Raw genomic sequence first — 16926 nt, 5'->3', positions numbered from 1 at the left:
AACCTGTATAGTGTTGAAGAAAGGACCCTAAACCAAAACCATCTGCCTGACCGCGGAGAGAGACCCTGAGTAGATGACGGCCCTTAAAGGGGATGTCTAATATGGCTCAACATGTGGACCTGGCTGCCATGCAATACAAGTTCTCTTTACATGTTGGACAGTTTATGTCCCTCAATGTTGTTCCCCTGGAAAGTGAACTGAGGCCATACGTTACAGCAACTAATTTATGACCTGATGTTTTATATACACTGGTGTGTACTCTATCAGAGTGAGATAATAAAAGGATACAGGTGATGTTGGAATGCAATGGCTTTAAAGATGTTATCCCCACAAGAGGGAGAGTATTGTAGTATTTTCCAAAAGGATGGTAAGAGATGAAAGTGTTTGCAAATTGTCAAATTAAAGATCCATGACCCTGCCAGTGGATACTCACGTATCATAGGTTACATAATGTTACTATAGCACTTTAAAATGATCACAACATCCAAGGAATAGGAGCTTTACAACTTTGCAAGATGACAAGGGTTTGCAGGATAATACAGGATAATATGTCCCTTTGACTTTAATTCTTTACACAGTGAGAACATTTATAACATACATATTTTTTCTTATTATTGTTATCCCCTTCTGAAATGATAAAAAAAAGCATTATTCTTCAATGATTTCCAAGCTTTTTGTACAAGTCACAAAATGTCAGGCTGAAAATGCATCTCTTGAAGCCTGAAATGCATTATGCTATGTAGGGCTAACCTAATATTTCACTTAGCCATACCACTTCATTTAGAGATGGACTCTAGATAAGAGTAACAATTTAGCTTTGATGGATGGCCCAGCCTTAACCCTAGGAGTTTGGTATGTACATACTGCACTGTTCACGGCAGGACAATAAAACCAACACTGGCAGGTGTGTTTGGTTAAGATGTACTTGTCAAGTAGGGTGACATGCGTGTCTGTATTCGTTCAAATGAACGCCTTATCTGCACCTCCATGCCCCACTAGAGACAAAGCAGTTCCCATGTTTGTATGATTTACCTCTTTCAAGTGCAGTCTACTCGACCCCCATTCCCTGTCCCAGTCATGTCAAAGGTGTCTGAGCCAGGTTGAGCTCTCCCTATTGGTATGATGAAACCCAAGAGGCCAGCATGGAAAATGTGTCCAGCATCATCTTGTTACAACTAGCACACATTTTGTGAGCGAATAATTTGGATAGACTTGACAAAAAAATGCATCCGTGTCTTCATGCCTGTGTGTACAGTGTGTCAATGGACTCGTGCTGCAGGACTTTGCACCCACAAACACCATTCTTTTTTTTACATAGAAAAAGTAATCATTTTTATTCATATCAGTCACTTGTTCAAAAATATTTTTCCCTTCCAAAAACGAACTGACCTTAGTTTCCATGGTAACAGTACAGCGTGAACTTTGTGAAACCGGATGTTACGTACACGTGTGAAAGTAGGAAGTATTTGGACTACATAAAAGCACAGCTCAGCAGTTGACTGTGAAATAGGCTAGCGTTCATGAAATTTGATTCGGCTTATAATGCTGAACATATTCTAATTCATTTAAGGAATTAATATGTACCTTAATGTTTGAAAATATGAAACGGAGGCAACGGTAGGTGTATGTATGATATCTCATGTTAGTTAGCTAACTTGTTAGCAACCTAGCAAGGCTAGGCTAGCTATGTTAGATACTAAAAGCTTACACCACAGTCCAGTGTGGTCGGTTAAATTACTACCATTTATATAGCAAGCCACGTTATTATCTAAATATAACGTTGTCAATATACTTGGCAGAAATCTTAAACAGCAACTTCTTGTTGAATGATGTTCACAACAACCAGGTTTTGAAGAACATTCACAGTTAAACTGGTAGGCTACTTCTGGCTGGAATTGGAAATTGTATCCTAACCGATTAAGGTTGCAATAGCTGTTTCAAAGTACAATAGTACAACTAATATGACACTAATGTATTCCTTTCTATTTGTGCTTTCAGATGTTTTACTCAACAGCAGTGGTTTGGATTTATGTGAAATGATGGAAAAGTGCTTGCAATGTATTAAGGGGACAGGCTTGCAATGTATTAAGGGGACAGGCTAGGTCGTGATAGAGATAACAAACTGTTTGTACTTTATAACCTAACTACTACAGCTGTATGGCCTATCAACATAGACATCAGCCGCCAGTGACATGTTGCACAGCAATCATAACCTACTAACACTAAATGTATTCAAACACAAATTGGATTCATGAACAGTAGATAAAATAAATATCCAAATCATGTCACTAGCCGAACAGTCCCAAAAGTGGTTCCCAACTCATGTTCAAGCCACTGTGCTCCAAGCAACTGATCTTCAACCTAAGGGCAAGAATGGTACCAATGATGCCTACACAATCATTCAGCTGGGGAAAGAGAAGTACTCAACATCTGTGGCAGAGAAAACACTCAACCCTATTTGGAGAGAAGAAGCCTCCTTTGAGCTACCAGGTCTGCTCTTGGAGGGAAACCCAGAGATCTATGAACTTTGTTTTATAGTGATGCATCGCTCCTTGGTGGGGATGGATAAATTCTTGGGTCAGAAATCTATCAATCTTAATGAAATATTTGATAACAAGGAGCGAAGGAAAACAGAGTAAGTACCTATTCTATGGGGGGGGGGGGGGGGGGGGTCCACCCCAAACACATCACAAAACAAGTTACAAGGCTGTTCTCAAGTTTTTGTTGTTTGTTTGTCATTCACTTACACCCCATGCCCTGGCTAAAGTTAATGTAACAACATACTTAGAATGTAGGCCCGGAGAACAAGTGGGGAGGGATAGCAGAACTGCCATGTTGACTAAGAATCAGACTCATTTCAGATATGAGTTAGTATGATATCCAGGATGTGTCACAGTACAACTTGTGAAACTTTGGTAGTGCTGCAACTGTTCTAGATCAAATCCTGACCACTAAAGTTGTTGCCAGCATTGGCAATATTGTTTCTTAGTTTCTCTCACCCAACCTTAGTGTCAGCAATAACTTGTAGGCTACTAGTGCTAAGGACATGGGAGTGAGACATTATGAAAAGGCCACAGCTAGTTAAATGTGGTGGAGCTGGCTAAACATGAATTGTTAGTCATTCTTTGTCTGCCACACACAGGCTATTTCCAGTGTCGTGGAACAAAGGGGAAAAGACTAGCACCAGCACCACCCTGTTTAGTGACACACTGTAGAGTTATTTTAGTCATTTTAGCTTCAACTGTTTGTAGTTTATAGTAGCCTAACCACAACTGGGGGTTACGCCACCTTGTGCTAAGAAGAGCAGAAACTTGGAATTGGATCTGGTGTCAATTAGCACTTGGCACATCATCATGTGAACACATTAGCACACTTCCTCTGTATCCACCAGAAGGGGGGAGTTGCGATATGTCATAATCAGCGTTAATAGTTGTATTTATTTAAGGTACTGGAGTGGATGCACCTCCAGGGTTTGTAGTTATTAAATGCTGAGCTGTAGCGGATGCAGAGGGGCTAATAATCCCACACAGTTGACAAACTGACAATGAGGCCTAAGCTCTCACCACCAAATCCACGTAGTGCAGCGGTTTAAAGTTGTGGTGTCCGTCTGCTATGTTTTTCAAACCAACACATTGGGAGGAGAGTGCGACTTGACATCTGAGTAGGCTGCCCCTAATTATCGCACACCTGTGTTTGTTGATTGTGAGGAGTTTCCCAGCGGCCCAGGCAGAGTGGGAGTATTGTGGTTCCAACAGAGAGGTTTATCTTGGCCTTGACACCCATGTGAAGTACAGTGCTGGCCCCCTCTCGGCATACTGTGGCTCCTGATCGTGCTCAGAACAGCGCACTGTATGGGAATTGGACCCAGCAAGGCCTACTACCACAAATATGGCCACGCAGTCTCAGCATACTGTTGGGTCGATAGTTTCATCACAGACTGTCTCACAGAGGTGGTGCTCCTTTATAGGCTGAAATTTTCGAGTGACTAATAGTAGTAGTAATGTTCAAAATGTGATTTTGTGTGAACAGTTTCTTTACTAGGGAACCCTATATAGGCATGTGTTCACATTAGCATGTATGATTTGCAGGGTTGCACCATTTCCTTTGTAATTTCACAATTGCTTGTCATAGCAGTTCTGAACAGAGGCTAGATTTGTGCAAATGTCACCCCCTTTTCTCACAGTGGAAAACATCAATCCCATTACTTCCAGAAGAAATAGCAAAGAGGTTAAACACACAGGAGGTGGCCTGGGCAGACCACATTATACAAAATAAAAAAATCACCAGATTGAGTTTGCAGGGAAGTATTTTTATTCCTTTTAATGGTACACAGGTAGACAAAAAGCTCCAGATTATGTATGCCCATCTAGTTGATTCATCTTTAAATGAATTTGGGGGTTCGCTTGCATGTTGCTTGTCTACAGCCACAATACGTGATGAAACTGTCAGGGAAAGAGGTTGACAAATATTTGCAGTGTCAAGGTAGCCATGCGAGGCATTGTATAATTTGAAGATTAAAATATTGTTCATAAAATATTCAATGTAATAGAATATTAAATATAATATTTTATCCTTGTATGAATTTGGTTTGTCCTCAACATACTCCATTTCCCCCCTTATTTCAGCTGGTACTTCTTGGACTCCAGGCCAGGGAAGAAGAGGAAAGACAGGGGCCGGATCCAGGTCAGCATTCAGTTCATGAGGAACAACATGACAGCCAGCATGTTTGACCTCTCCATGAAGGACAAGCCGCGCTCACCCTTCTCAAAGCTCAAGGACAAGATGAAGGGTCGGAAGCATGACAGCGGTTTCTCCGACACCTCCTCAGCCATCCTGCCTCGCTCTGCCTTATGCGACTCGGAGCCTCAGCACCATCCCGTTGCTCCGGAACATCCCACCCAACCAGAGACCAAGGCCAAGAGACCCTTGCTTGCTGGCTCCCACAAGCTTTCTGCTGCCCACTCTATGTCAGACCTTATTGGTGCCCATTTTCGTCCTAAGCTGGACTCCATGAACTCCATAGAGGAAATTGGTGAGTAGCATGCATTGGATCTTGGAAGAAAACCTTTTATTGCCTTTTGATATTATAAATATTTGGACACTGCATGTTGTATACTGTATAATGCCACATCAGTACTCTCAAAATACTATTTTATATTGTATATTCTGTTGTTTTCAGGGAGTGTAGCTTCCCCTCACAGGCGGTCCCAAAGTGAGGTTCCGGGCTATGAGGATTGTGAGCAGCATAGTGATCCTTTCACTGACATAGGTGACACCTTGCCTCAGAAATACGCCACCCTCCCACGCAACCGCAACCCTTTTGAGGGAGAGCAGGGACAGTTATGGGACCGCGCAGAGCGTAAGGAGAAGAAGGAGAAGGTCAGCCTGCTGGAACGTGTGACCGGAAAAAAGGAGGGCCGCAAGACCAGCGGAGGCCGTTCAGGAAGCTCTGGGGACCTGCGTTCGCCCAACCCGTTCAGCAGCGACACTCAAGGGGACACAAACCCCTTCAGCTCACACTTCAAAACAAGGTAGACCTCAAAAGCAACCATGTCCCAATGATTGACATAGATGTCAATACCAGTTACATGTCACGTGACATTTTAGTCAGAAGTCCCAGGGACGTGTTTGATGTGTTTTCACTTAACCAGTTATCATCCATTACACATTACACACAGCAGTGGTTGGTGGGCAATTTGGCCAAGTTATATTTTATCAGAGTTGAACGTGTCGTTAGTGGCTCTTTAGAGAGACTAGGCTTGATAACAGACCCCTTAGAACTATAGTAATGAGATCTTCTGTGGAGATAGACCACCCAATTAACCAGTTATTTCTGTGGGCTCAAGTTCATCATCTTTCCTGCTGCCTCTGCCGTACAGTTGCTCAATGGTCATTTAGAGGCAGATGGAACCACAATGCTGTTGGCACAGTAAATGCCAAGATTATTGTACACTCAACCAAACCACCTTTAATCAAATGTGATTGTTTGTTTGGTAACTTGATGTTTTTGTACACATATTTTACAGTGACAAAAAGCCCACCAGAAATGATGAAATCACCTGTGGCCGAAAGCCAAAAGAGAACTACAGCAAGAAAAAAGTAAGCCGTAAGCAGCTATTGTAAATGAATGAAAAATACATTTAAAAAAGCCCGTATAGCGCATACATATCCTGTAATTGCACCACACACTTTTAATTGAGTACTCTCAATCTCATTTGACATTACAACTGGTGATGTTGATCTTTGAAGATACTCTTCAGAATCAGTGTAATTTAACTAATTAACAGCTGAAAACACTGGTCATCATTTCTGAGCTGCTCATAATTGTGAGCTGTGTGAAGTCTAGGTCTCTAAGGTCAGTTTTAGTGTTGTATTGCACTGGTAGCATAATTGGAGTGTTTGGTTGAGAAGATACATTGACTGTAATACCTCCAGTATTGGACATGGGAATTATTGGCCACCTTTGTGTTTTCACTTTTTCTACCCATTATTCATGTATGGCATATATTTCTATGACAAGATTACGCTGCAGAATTACACACAATGAGTATGAGCAATGGCCAAAGTGATGTTTAAATTAGAAACAAGATGCTGATAATGGCTTTCCTCACCTCTCCATGTGGGTGTTGAGGGTTGTCTAAAGCCACACATGTGCCCCTGAATATGCGTTTGCAGAAATGGCAGTTCCATTTCCTCTGCTTTCAGGCCCTAATTAGCCACAGAGGGGGAGGGAGGACAGTGAGATATTTCAAAGGATTGAGCTTTTAGATTCTCAAAGCAGAGCTCATTAGAAACAGTAATGAGACAACTGGAGAATGCCAAGTGTGGTCCTTATCTCCTCACTACCAATCCCAGAAAAATGGTCATCTTCCCTTTCCTAGTTCATGGTCATTTTCATGCCCCCCCCCCCCCATGACCACCACTGCTGACATTCAGGGACTGGCATTAGGCTTAATTGGTAATCATGTATGGTAAAATAATCTGTTATCTTACTTAATGTGTGCATAAGGCTCTCTAAGTGTGATATTTTTCCCATTTTGTCTACAACTCAAAACGTATTTCCCAACAAGAAGCATATATCTTAGTAATCTATAGAATTTGTAAGCAGTTAAGATGTTTAGCGGTATTTGGCCCTCATATTGTAGACTCAGAATACCAATAGTATAGTTTGACTGAAATATATGGGAGGGGAAAGTGATAAGTGAGCTATTTTAAACAGAGTGATGGCTTTGCTGCTGTATCTTTGTAGGGGAGGATGTCTAGCACTGAAGAGATAACATGGCACCTCATTAAAAACGATAACAGCTCATCCTTGTCCCACAGTAATGAGATCGGGACATACTGTAATGCACAAGTCTATACAGTTTGTCCTCCAAAGAACAAATTTAGGGTTCAGTTGCATCTTTGTTTTTTCATCCATTAGGCTGACCTTTTATTCCGGAAATGTGCTCTCAGATGTTTCCCCATGGAGCGAAATTCCAGTTTTTATCTTTATTACCATTATCAGGAGGTTTTAATCTTAATATGCAGCTCTTGTCTAGCAGATGGCCATGGTCTTTGCTTGGACCATTTTTGCAGGTGATGAGTTATGCATTCAAATGTAAAGAGATTGAAATAAAAAATTTAATTTTCTTCTTTAAACTTGACAACTATTTATTTGTATTAATATGAGAACAATATTAGATTAATGTTATGCAATCCTGTGACATTGGCTGATGTAATCATAACTATTTGTGATGTGATCTTGACACCATCTAGAAAAACTGATAAACATGCATTGATTTAAGAAAAAAAAAGTTGATTGTAATTTCAATAGTTATCAAGGTTGCGTTCATTGGGCCCTTTTTGGTCTTGTAGGAAACAAACCAGGAAATGGTGGCATCCTACAGCAGTCTTTCCTTTGAAGAGGTTGTGCAGGAGCTTGTCAAGCAGAAGGAAGTGGTAAAGAAGAAGGACGCCCATATTCGTGAGCTGGAAGACTACATCGATAACCTACTTGTGCGTGTCATGGAGGAGACTCCGAGCATCCTTCGAACACCCTATGAGCCAAAAAGGAAAGCTGGTAAAATCTCAAAAAAGTAGATTATGGAAGAGCAGGGTCAAAAGGTGTGTTTTGTTTCAGTGATATTCCTTCAAAGCAGTTTACGATTGCGTTGTGGATATACTGTTGACCAAATGGAAGGAAATTGGATTAACTAATGCCAAATTTGTGCTATTATTTTAGTTATTTATCTGTTACTAAAGCTGCTTTAATGCAGTATACATTTGTAGATTTTGTATATTTTCTTTTGAGTTTACACCAGTTTATCAAACTATTACTACTGGGTAATAATATCCAGATACAGTATAACATTTGACTCTAAGCGGTTGCAATTCTCCGTGTTCCCCAAGCCTTTTTGATATGGTACTTTTACATTTTTGGCATTCTGCTCTTTTGGTCATCAAATTCATCAATTGATCTCAGGTGAGACCAACAGGTTTCTGAGTCATTACCTTGTTTACTCTTCATTTCGTTATAAGATTAAGCTCTCATGGTTTTGAATGTGTGAGTGTTGCTGTGCATTGCATTCCTTTCCTCAAATTCCTTTCAGTATTGCATATACAGATTAATTTAATAATTTACCATTTAAATCTTAAAAGACAATGTCAACATCTATCAAGCATTGTGCAATGACAGTGGGAGTTACATGCAAATAGCCCTACAGCCAAAGCAAATAGGGCCACTCTGTGGTTTTCAGTCCAGATGCTCTTATAGTACTTGAATGTAGCCAAATGCATGTTTACCACATGCTCATGGTATTTGTTTGCTGGAAAGAAAGCAGTCAAGTGCTTGATTGCTGCTGAGCTGGAATGACTGTGTTTACACTTCAGCCCAAACTGCAAAATTAGTACTAAAATTCAGCCAGCCACTCAGATGATCCCCACAATTCCATATGGCTTATGCTGTAGTCAGTACAGCGTTGATATGCAGAAGGTGTGGATGTGTTTTAGTGCTATTTCCTCCCTCAGTCATGATATCTAAAAATGTTCAAAGATAGTTGTAGAAGGGTAGCCACTAAGCACTACTGAATACTTTTGTAATGCATTGCATTTTTAACATTTAACAGAAAAAGACTATTACCGTGAACATTATATTGAGACTGAAGTATACCCAGTTCTATTGCCAATATAAAGGAGTGCATGAATTGTGAACAAACTGAAGGCACTGCAATTGAAGTCTAAAATTGTACACCAAAATATGTCTTTCAAAGAGCTGTTATTCCCAACATATGATATCACAGCTTTTGTTGTTGTTTGGAGAGTTATTATGAGGACCATGCTTTCTATGACAAATTATTAATAAGTGCAATGATCGTAATTGAGCTATTTGCTTAATATTCTGCTGGAGTCAATCAATTGTTTACATTTTTTTTTAATAATCATCATGCATCTTCTATTTTCATTACTGCACTGGCCTGTTCCTGTTCCTTCGGTTAAACAGACACTGTAGTAATACGATTCACATGGTGCAGTTTTGTCGTAGTGGGTAGGCAGAGTATATGTTTCCATGGAAATGTTGTATAAGGCAGAAAGAATCATGGCATCCATTTCCATAGTTGTTGTTGAATAGCTTGTTTCAGGAAGCATGAAATTGCTGCCCAACCCTAGAATAACCTGTTACTGTGTTAAATTGACATTTGTAGATACTTGTGACCTGTGTCCCAGTAATACAGGAATACGATATGTTAAAAGTAGACTCACTTCATATGAATGTTTTATACCACTTACCATGGCAACTTTTAGGACAATAATGTCAAAACAGCACTTTGTCATGCATGTAATTGTTTTGACCGTGTCATTGTTAGAGATGACTGGTACTGGATTTTTGTCTTCTGTCAAAGTTACATAAATTGATGAATTCCTTATTTCAAGGTTCTCAAAAAGTCACATTTCCTTTTCAGCATTTTCATATTATATACTTTTTCTTCCTTTTAATTGAATGATGTGCCATCTACAGTGTTACTTAGGCCTACTTATTATTCTAAACCTGTTGGATTAATGTACACAAATTGTATTAGCAACCACTGGTACTGCAGCCCAACTTGGTAATTTTGGTAAAGAACTTGTGCAATGACCGTTTGCCTGTTGTAGTGCCCGTTTTCTACGAATGCAAGTGCAATGCCCCTTGGCAGCTTGTGAGGTCCATGGCTCCATGCTTAATGCAGCGAACACGTTAATATATTTATTTCTCCCAAACTCAAACTGCTCAACAAAACAACGTGACATGCAGCGCTGCATGTCCTTGGGTCCTGAGCAATACACCAGCCGTTTTTCAACTTCATACAGTGCCCAGTTCTCAACATAATCCAGACACAGAGAGATTCCTGCTTTTACAGTTAAATGTTTGACCAATGTAGTTGTCTATAGTCTTCCTATTGTTTACTTTCTTGGTTTGGTTTACCCTCACATTGGGATTAAGCTTGTACATGGTTGTACCTGACCTTTACTAACAAATGTTGTGGAATTCTACAAAATATGTTTTGTTTACGTGAAACTTGTCATGACATACATTGGTACTATATGTTACATCTTCCACTGCTGCAAAATGAAAAAATATGTTTTTCATATTAGTGTACCTGAAAATTGCAATGTTGTACCTTTTCTGCTGGAATCGCCCACAAATTAATGCATTTTACGTTTCTAAATTAACTACTTGTTCAGCAAACTACTGTACAGACATTGGGCTAACATTAATGTGCTCTAATATAATGCCTTAAATGTTGGTGTAACCAAAACATTAATAATGTCTAAGAACTGCTTTCTTTGGTGTACACCAAGGTCAGTTAGTCCTGAGTTTATGTAGGTGTTGGTTCTTTTGTTGTCATTGTCCTTTTTCAGATCCCTTTCTTAGTACATGCATAATCTGCTATTTAGAATCCTGTTTTATTAATGGAATATCTCTAAGAACACTCAATATTTTCACAACGTTAGCCTAGCCAATTGATTCTGAGAGACCTATAGTCTCAACAATTGTTTAGGATTAGAAAATACATACTTATATCATTGAGTATTAATCACATACCTTCATAACATGATTGTAAACTGATTCCAGTATTAAACTATTTTCATGTCATTCAAACTAGGGCTGTGTACCTATCTATTATCTCACACAGGTCTGGTTTTACAGTACATATTTTGATATTCAACAATACTGGTTGTCAAACGTTCAGCAGATTTGTACAAAGCTTTACAAAGCTGGCACTATTCTTAGTCCTCCACTGAAAGTTATTGGCTTTGACACAATTCATTGCATCTGTCGGTAGTTAAAACACTGGGAAAATTACTTGATGTGACTTGTAACATGGCACAACATTTCCTACGAAACTGGTCATTTCTTATAGTGTATCACAGTTAAGAAATGTAGTCTCTTGGTAAGCTGCTTACACAATGACCTCTGTTACAAAAAAAACTTGCTTCCTGAGTCTGTGCTTTACTTAGCCTTTAAAATGTAATATGTCTTGTTTAATACATTAATATGGCCTTGCACAACACAGGGTGTAATTATACTTAGATTTAGTCATTTACATTTACATTTAGTCATTTACTTCATAAATCTGTTTGCAGACTATTGCAGACTAAGACTCTGTTAGATTTCACATATTTGACATGATCATTTTGCACTACAGTTGAATGCAAATTAGTTTTTGACTTTAACGCTTTCTTTTCTAGTTTTGTTTAGTGAGTTAAAATCCCACTTCCTTGTTCTTTCACCAAGGTCTTTTGTAAAAATACTTTGTTAAAATCAGGATTGTAAAATACTAGGAACAGGATTTTTTTCTTTTTCAAAGAACAGTGTGCTGTTCCTTGAAATGCAACCTAAGCTTAAGACCAATGAAGTGCTGCATTGTAATTCATGAAGGTAAAAGCATTTAAAAAAAAAGTTTGAAACACTGACACTTGTCTGGCCATATGCAATAGTTCAAAAGTTGAAGAGATGGCTATCCTGAGTTGAAGTCAAAATTGTATGTGAGTCTGTATGATGATTGTGATTATGGAATAGTCATTTCTATCCTGATATTTTATGGTGCACAAATGCAGGTTATATGAAGTCCAGGCATTGGCACTGCTTTGCATTACTACTTCAGAAACATTCAGTGTATGTATGTACTGATGTCCTTTCACCATCTCGAAATTTAATTGTTATTTTTTAGGCATGTGGCATGGAATAACATAGATGAAGGTATGGAGAAACGTTCTAAATGTATTTGGAATAGCCAATTATCCACTGGATAAAATTGCAAAAGGCACAAACAAGATGATTGTATTGTTCAATAAATACACTGTACTTCTTGAAAGTAAACCTGCCTTGTCTTTTCCATTAATAATCTTACTTTTTGTAATGTGAGAGGAGATTTTCTCTGCCTGATAAACTCTGCAAAGAATAGTTATCAGGTCTGTGGGCCTGCTTAATTTGCAATGCCATATTATTATTAGAGCTTTTTTGTGTTGGTTTGTTTCTAGTTTCTATTTACTTACCCCTAAGAGAGGCTCTTAGTTTTGTTCTAGAGAATTTCACATGCCTTTCCCGAAAAAGACTTGAGTGGTGTTAGACAATTGTGAGTGGCAGGGTTGCTTGTTAAAATGCCCCTCTGATTTGCCTATGTGTACAGAAAGTGTGTGTGAAATGTTTTGGGACAAGCAACACTGGTGTTGTATTCTGGCTGAACCTTTTTAGGGTGGGTGTGGTTCCATCTCCACATTGCGATTTAAAACACTACCTCTTCCCTGTCACTCAGTCCAGCACCCAGATGAGATCCTCAGCACACAAACGGCTCTCACATGTAACTAGACTACAGTCTTAAGGGACATTAGGAAGGCCTAATAAAAGATCTTATATAATTAAAATGATTAACTCAGTTTCCATGATAAGACATCCAAGATTGTTGTTACACATACATTATATACCTTTAAGATTAATCATCACAACATTCTAGTTTTTTTACTCTTGTTTAAGTTGCATAATCCCGCATCATTAGCACCAGTGTTTTGATGTTGTTTGTATAAACTTGACCTATGCAAAGAGGCTGTGACATGTGAATGAACAGTATATTGTGCATATTTCACATTGATTATATGAATCCTTAAGCAGTAGGCTTAAGTAATACATTACTGTTTATTATTACATGCTGTTTTATTTTTGATTAAGTATGCCTTGACATCTTCTGTGCCTGGAGTATACTTTTTAATATCATAAAGAGGTTGAATGGCAATTGGGTCCTTTTGTCTTCTTTAGTAATGATGGATTAATTGCATTTTCATCCTTACCAGGGAAAATGCACTGTTTCTTAAAAAAAAAAAAAAACATTAAAAATGAATACATGTGTAATCAGGCTTTACCTTGTAGGTGTCAGCTGTTGTGTTCCTGAACTAATTGAAATACTCATTGTCATCGTTACACATTCATCAACAGATAGAGTTTCACATATCGCTGTCATTGTTTGGCAGTGGCACACGTTCCCTGTACACCTACTAAATTTACAGCAATTAGTTCATTGTATTATATCATATTGCTGTAATTTGAGTGAAAACTCCAAAACATGTGTTAGGGACTAGGAAGTTGAGCAGCACGGATGGGTAACAGGACATGTACCCATCGGACAGCACGCATGTGCTGGTGTGGACACGCGTGCCAGAGGGGGCCACATACAGGTCACCTGTACTCCCCTTTAAAAATGGATGGGCGTCTCAGCCAGGGATCTATGTCATCTTGCACGCGTCCATGAATGGAGATGCCCGAGGCAATCGTAGAGAACCTTATGTGAGTTGAAATTTACCAGATGGATGAGGTCCTTTTGAGGGGAAAAGCAGACCTGTATTTAAGCTGCTGTCTCAAGCAGGGTGAATGAGAGTGGGCCAGATGTCAAGGTTAACACCCCCCAGACCCTGCCCAACTCTTTTCTCCTATATTAGATAGTAGTCTAATCTGAATAGGCGCTCCAGATAAATCAGGTGTCAAATGCACTGCACACTCCAGGGAAGACCCTAGTAGTCGGCATTGTGTCTCTATTGTCTACCCTTAATGGCTGCCACACGTCTGGGATGAAGTTAACAAAGCCAGATGACACCCTGAATACAGATGGAAAACATGCCAAAGCCAGAGATCAATTGTCTGTACAGGGGAACAGGCCTGAAGTGACCAAATGGGTATATTTGCTTAGTGATCTGAACAAAGGGTATTCATAGCATGTATGTTTAAATTGTATGTCCTCTGATGGTTTGTTTGGCAACTGCTTACTATTAAACTACATTTAATTAGCCTCAGCTGTTAAAATATGCACACAAAATTTACACTGATGTTATGGATCACTTTTCAGATTTAAGATTGAGATTTCTATAAAAATGTGTGTGTAGTTATAGAATATCTATAGTTACTCTTATGGGTAAAGGTGATGATGACAAGTTTATGTCAAACCAGTTTGAGCTTGCAGCAGGCTCAGACTATCCAGTTAGAGTGGTCAGTGGTTCCGATTTCGGGGAGGCCTTTGACATGCTTTGTGCTGCTCCTGTCAGGGATATGCAGGACTGCCACACCCCCTGACAGAAGCAGCAGCATCCCAGATCCAGACTTCCTCTTTGTAACTGTTGTGGGGAACAGGTTGAACTCGTACAACCACTCGCTGTTGTTCTGGAAGTGGAAAAAGGAGAAAAAACACCCCAGCAAGCTGGCATGCGACCACTCTCATTATCGCTGTCTGACCAGCACGTGCCTGTGACTTATCACCCAAAAGCTATGAAACTTGAGCAGTCTCATTGAGCTGGCTACAGTGCACACAGTCTACATAATGCTGTCTTTTTAGCCTGTAATTGGCACCAACAAGAGTGGGGCAGGGGATTAGTGAAAACAGTAAGAAATCCAATTTGAAACTGAATTGTAAGCTAATAATCTAATTTGTCATCTGTAATGGCTCTTGCCAGGTATCATGACATGCCAAACAGCAGGACAAAACTACCAGGTTAAAACTATGCACTGATGGGGAGGTAAACTTGAGTTTCTTATTATTACTATTCCATGTTGTTCCAAGTAGTATTTAGGTATTGCTGTTCCAGCTATACAGACAGGTTGCTCACAGCTTAGATGTAATTCACATTAGATCATATTATAAGTTACTGTGAGCTCAGTAACATAGGCTAAACTGGGAGTAATACAATCAATCAATCAGTCATCTCCTGACTTCACAGGCTAGGAAAGCTCTGCTGGAATTCTGCTAAGCTGCAGATGTACCAGCCAAATTACTCCAGTGGGGAATTACCCAACCATAAATTCATATGTCACATGGATGGCTGTATTTTACAAATCCATTCAACTTTGTTTCCATTCCCATCCTGAAACACATGTCTCTCTGCGGGCGAAAACCTGCCATTGGCAAATCTAAACGTGTTTGCAACCAAACACAGCCAGGAATCACAGAGATCTCAGAGGAACTGTCTGTAGTGTAGAGTAACTGTGTGCCTCCCCCCTCCCCCCATCATCACCATGTCCTAACAGGTCCACTGAATCAGACTATCAGAGAGATGTCAAATGCCAGGAGCAACCAATAATCATCTAAGGCTAATTTATAATTTTGTGTAAATAAGAGGCATGTCACAACCTGTACGTTTCCCCTGTGAGTTACAACTGTTAAGTTTTTGTTTACACACAGTACAGTACTCTCTCAAATCTCCCAAATCCATCAAGAATGTGGATATTTTCTTAAGGAACTTTTAGATGTATGATCATTACCAATGTAATAGGTATTTAAACAAAAGTCCTTTCAAATACTGTTTCTATGTACTGTACTTAAACAACAGTCCTTTCATGTTCTTGTTTGAACAAATTTCACATTAGTGACAGGCAAACAACAGACAAACACAGTCAAAGCTTGGCTCCACTGGCATGAGACAGTTGGCAGGTACCAGGCCTCATTATTGCTCATTAAGATGTATAAATATGCTGTCTGGCACTTGACTTGTCAGCTACAGTGTGTCATTTTTTTCCATCAAATGTGAAAAGTGCCAAGGTAGACAAGGTGAGGGCATGAGGAGGGCCGGTAGTGATGCCACAGTATGTACTCTGTGGGCACACTTCATCTCAGCTGGCATGGATCAGACTGATGACATTGAGTGCCAACAGCTAAACAAGCAGAGGTTTGAGGGGTTGTAGAAGCGTTGTATATTTGGGCTGAATTTGCCTCAGGGTCCTGCCAATGTCTTTGAGTGTCTAACCCTACAGTCTACTCTCATATAGAGTCAAAATGGTGATGCTTCCATGGATAATACTGTGATGGATACACTGACGTTTAGAACTGAACCAGCTTTAAAACTATTGTTTTACAGTGAGGCTTTTGAACACTCCAGGTTTTGTAATTGTGCAGTCATATATATAGGGATACATTGAGATATATAACCACATACTGTCTATTCAATTCCATCTATCAATATTAATGCAAACATGCAACAACTTGGATAATGGTCATAGTACCAAACTACATTGCCAAAATACCACAAAGCCGTACCGTAGTTATATCCAGTTTCCCAAGTTCAATACTTCTGAGACTCCCTTGTTCCCAACAGGTGAATGAAGCCAAATATAACCAGTACAATGCACATATCATTCCACGTTTTACCCCTCATGTTGTATTTAATCTCCGTAAAGCCTTACAAGTCTGTGCCCTACAATCTGATGTGAATATTGTCATTTCACAGTGTGTATTATAGTCAGTGTAATCCTTCTCTCTTGACAACAGGTGACAGGATTTCTCAGTTCCAGCTAAAACATCCAAATAATGGTGGGAATTCAATGCTATCAAATCAATGGCTTACATTTGTTGCTTTGTTGTCATGTATTTTATTGTGACCATGTGCATGCCCAAAAGTGTCTGTGTGTGATCATTGTACGCTTTGAATTAA

General features: G+C 39.5%; 1 protein-coding gene across 2 annotated transcripts; it reads left to right on the top strand.

The window, feature by feature from the left end:
- The first annotated feature begins 1451 nt into the window (after positions 1 to 1451).
- Positions 1452 to 12340, top strand: LOC124473745 (rab11 family-interacting protein 2). 2 transcript variants are annotated; one of them, XM_047029408.1, is made up of 7 exons: positions 1458 to 1617; positions 1800 to 1874; positions 1999 to 2635; positions 4626 to 5032; positions 5180 to 5531; positions 6027 to 6099; positions 7858 to 12340. In XM_047029408.1, the coding sequence occupies exons 3-7, from the start codon at positions 2283 to 2285 to the stop codon at positions 8080 to 8082; spliced, it is 1410 nt and encodes a 469-aa protein (XP_046885364.1). In that variant the 5' UTR covers positions 1458 to 1617; positions 1800 to 1874; positions 1999 to 2282; the 3' UTR covers positions 8083 to 12340. The 2 variants fall into 2 exon arrangements, with proteins under 2 accessions (XP_046885365.1, XP_046885364.1); XM_047029409.1 differs by lacking the exon at positions 1800 to 1874 and having other exon boundaries at positions 1452 to 1617.
- Positions 12341 to 16926: the final 4586 nt, after the last annotated feature.

This window comes from Hypomesus transpacificus, chromosome 11 (assembly GCF_021917145.1).
Source record: "Hypomesus transpacificus isolate Combined female chromosome 11, fHypTra1, whole genome shotgun sequence".
NCBI classification, from domain to species: domain Eukaryota; kingdom Metazoa; phylum Chordata; class Actinopteri; order Osmeriformes; family Osmeridae; genus Hypomesus; species Hypomesus transpacificus.
The sequence above is the reverse complement of the archived record's forward strand: the minus strand, read 5'-3'. Positions and strand labels throughout refer to the sequence as shown.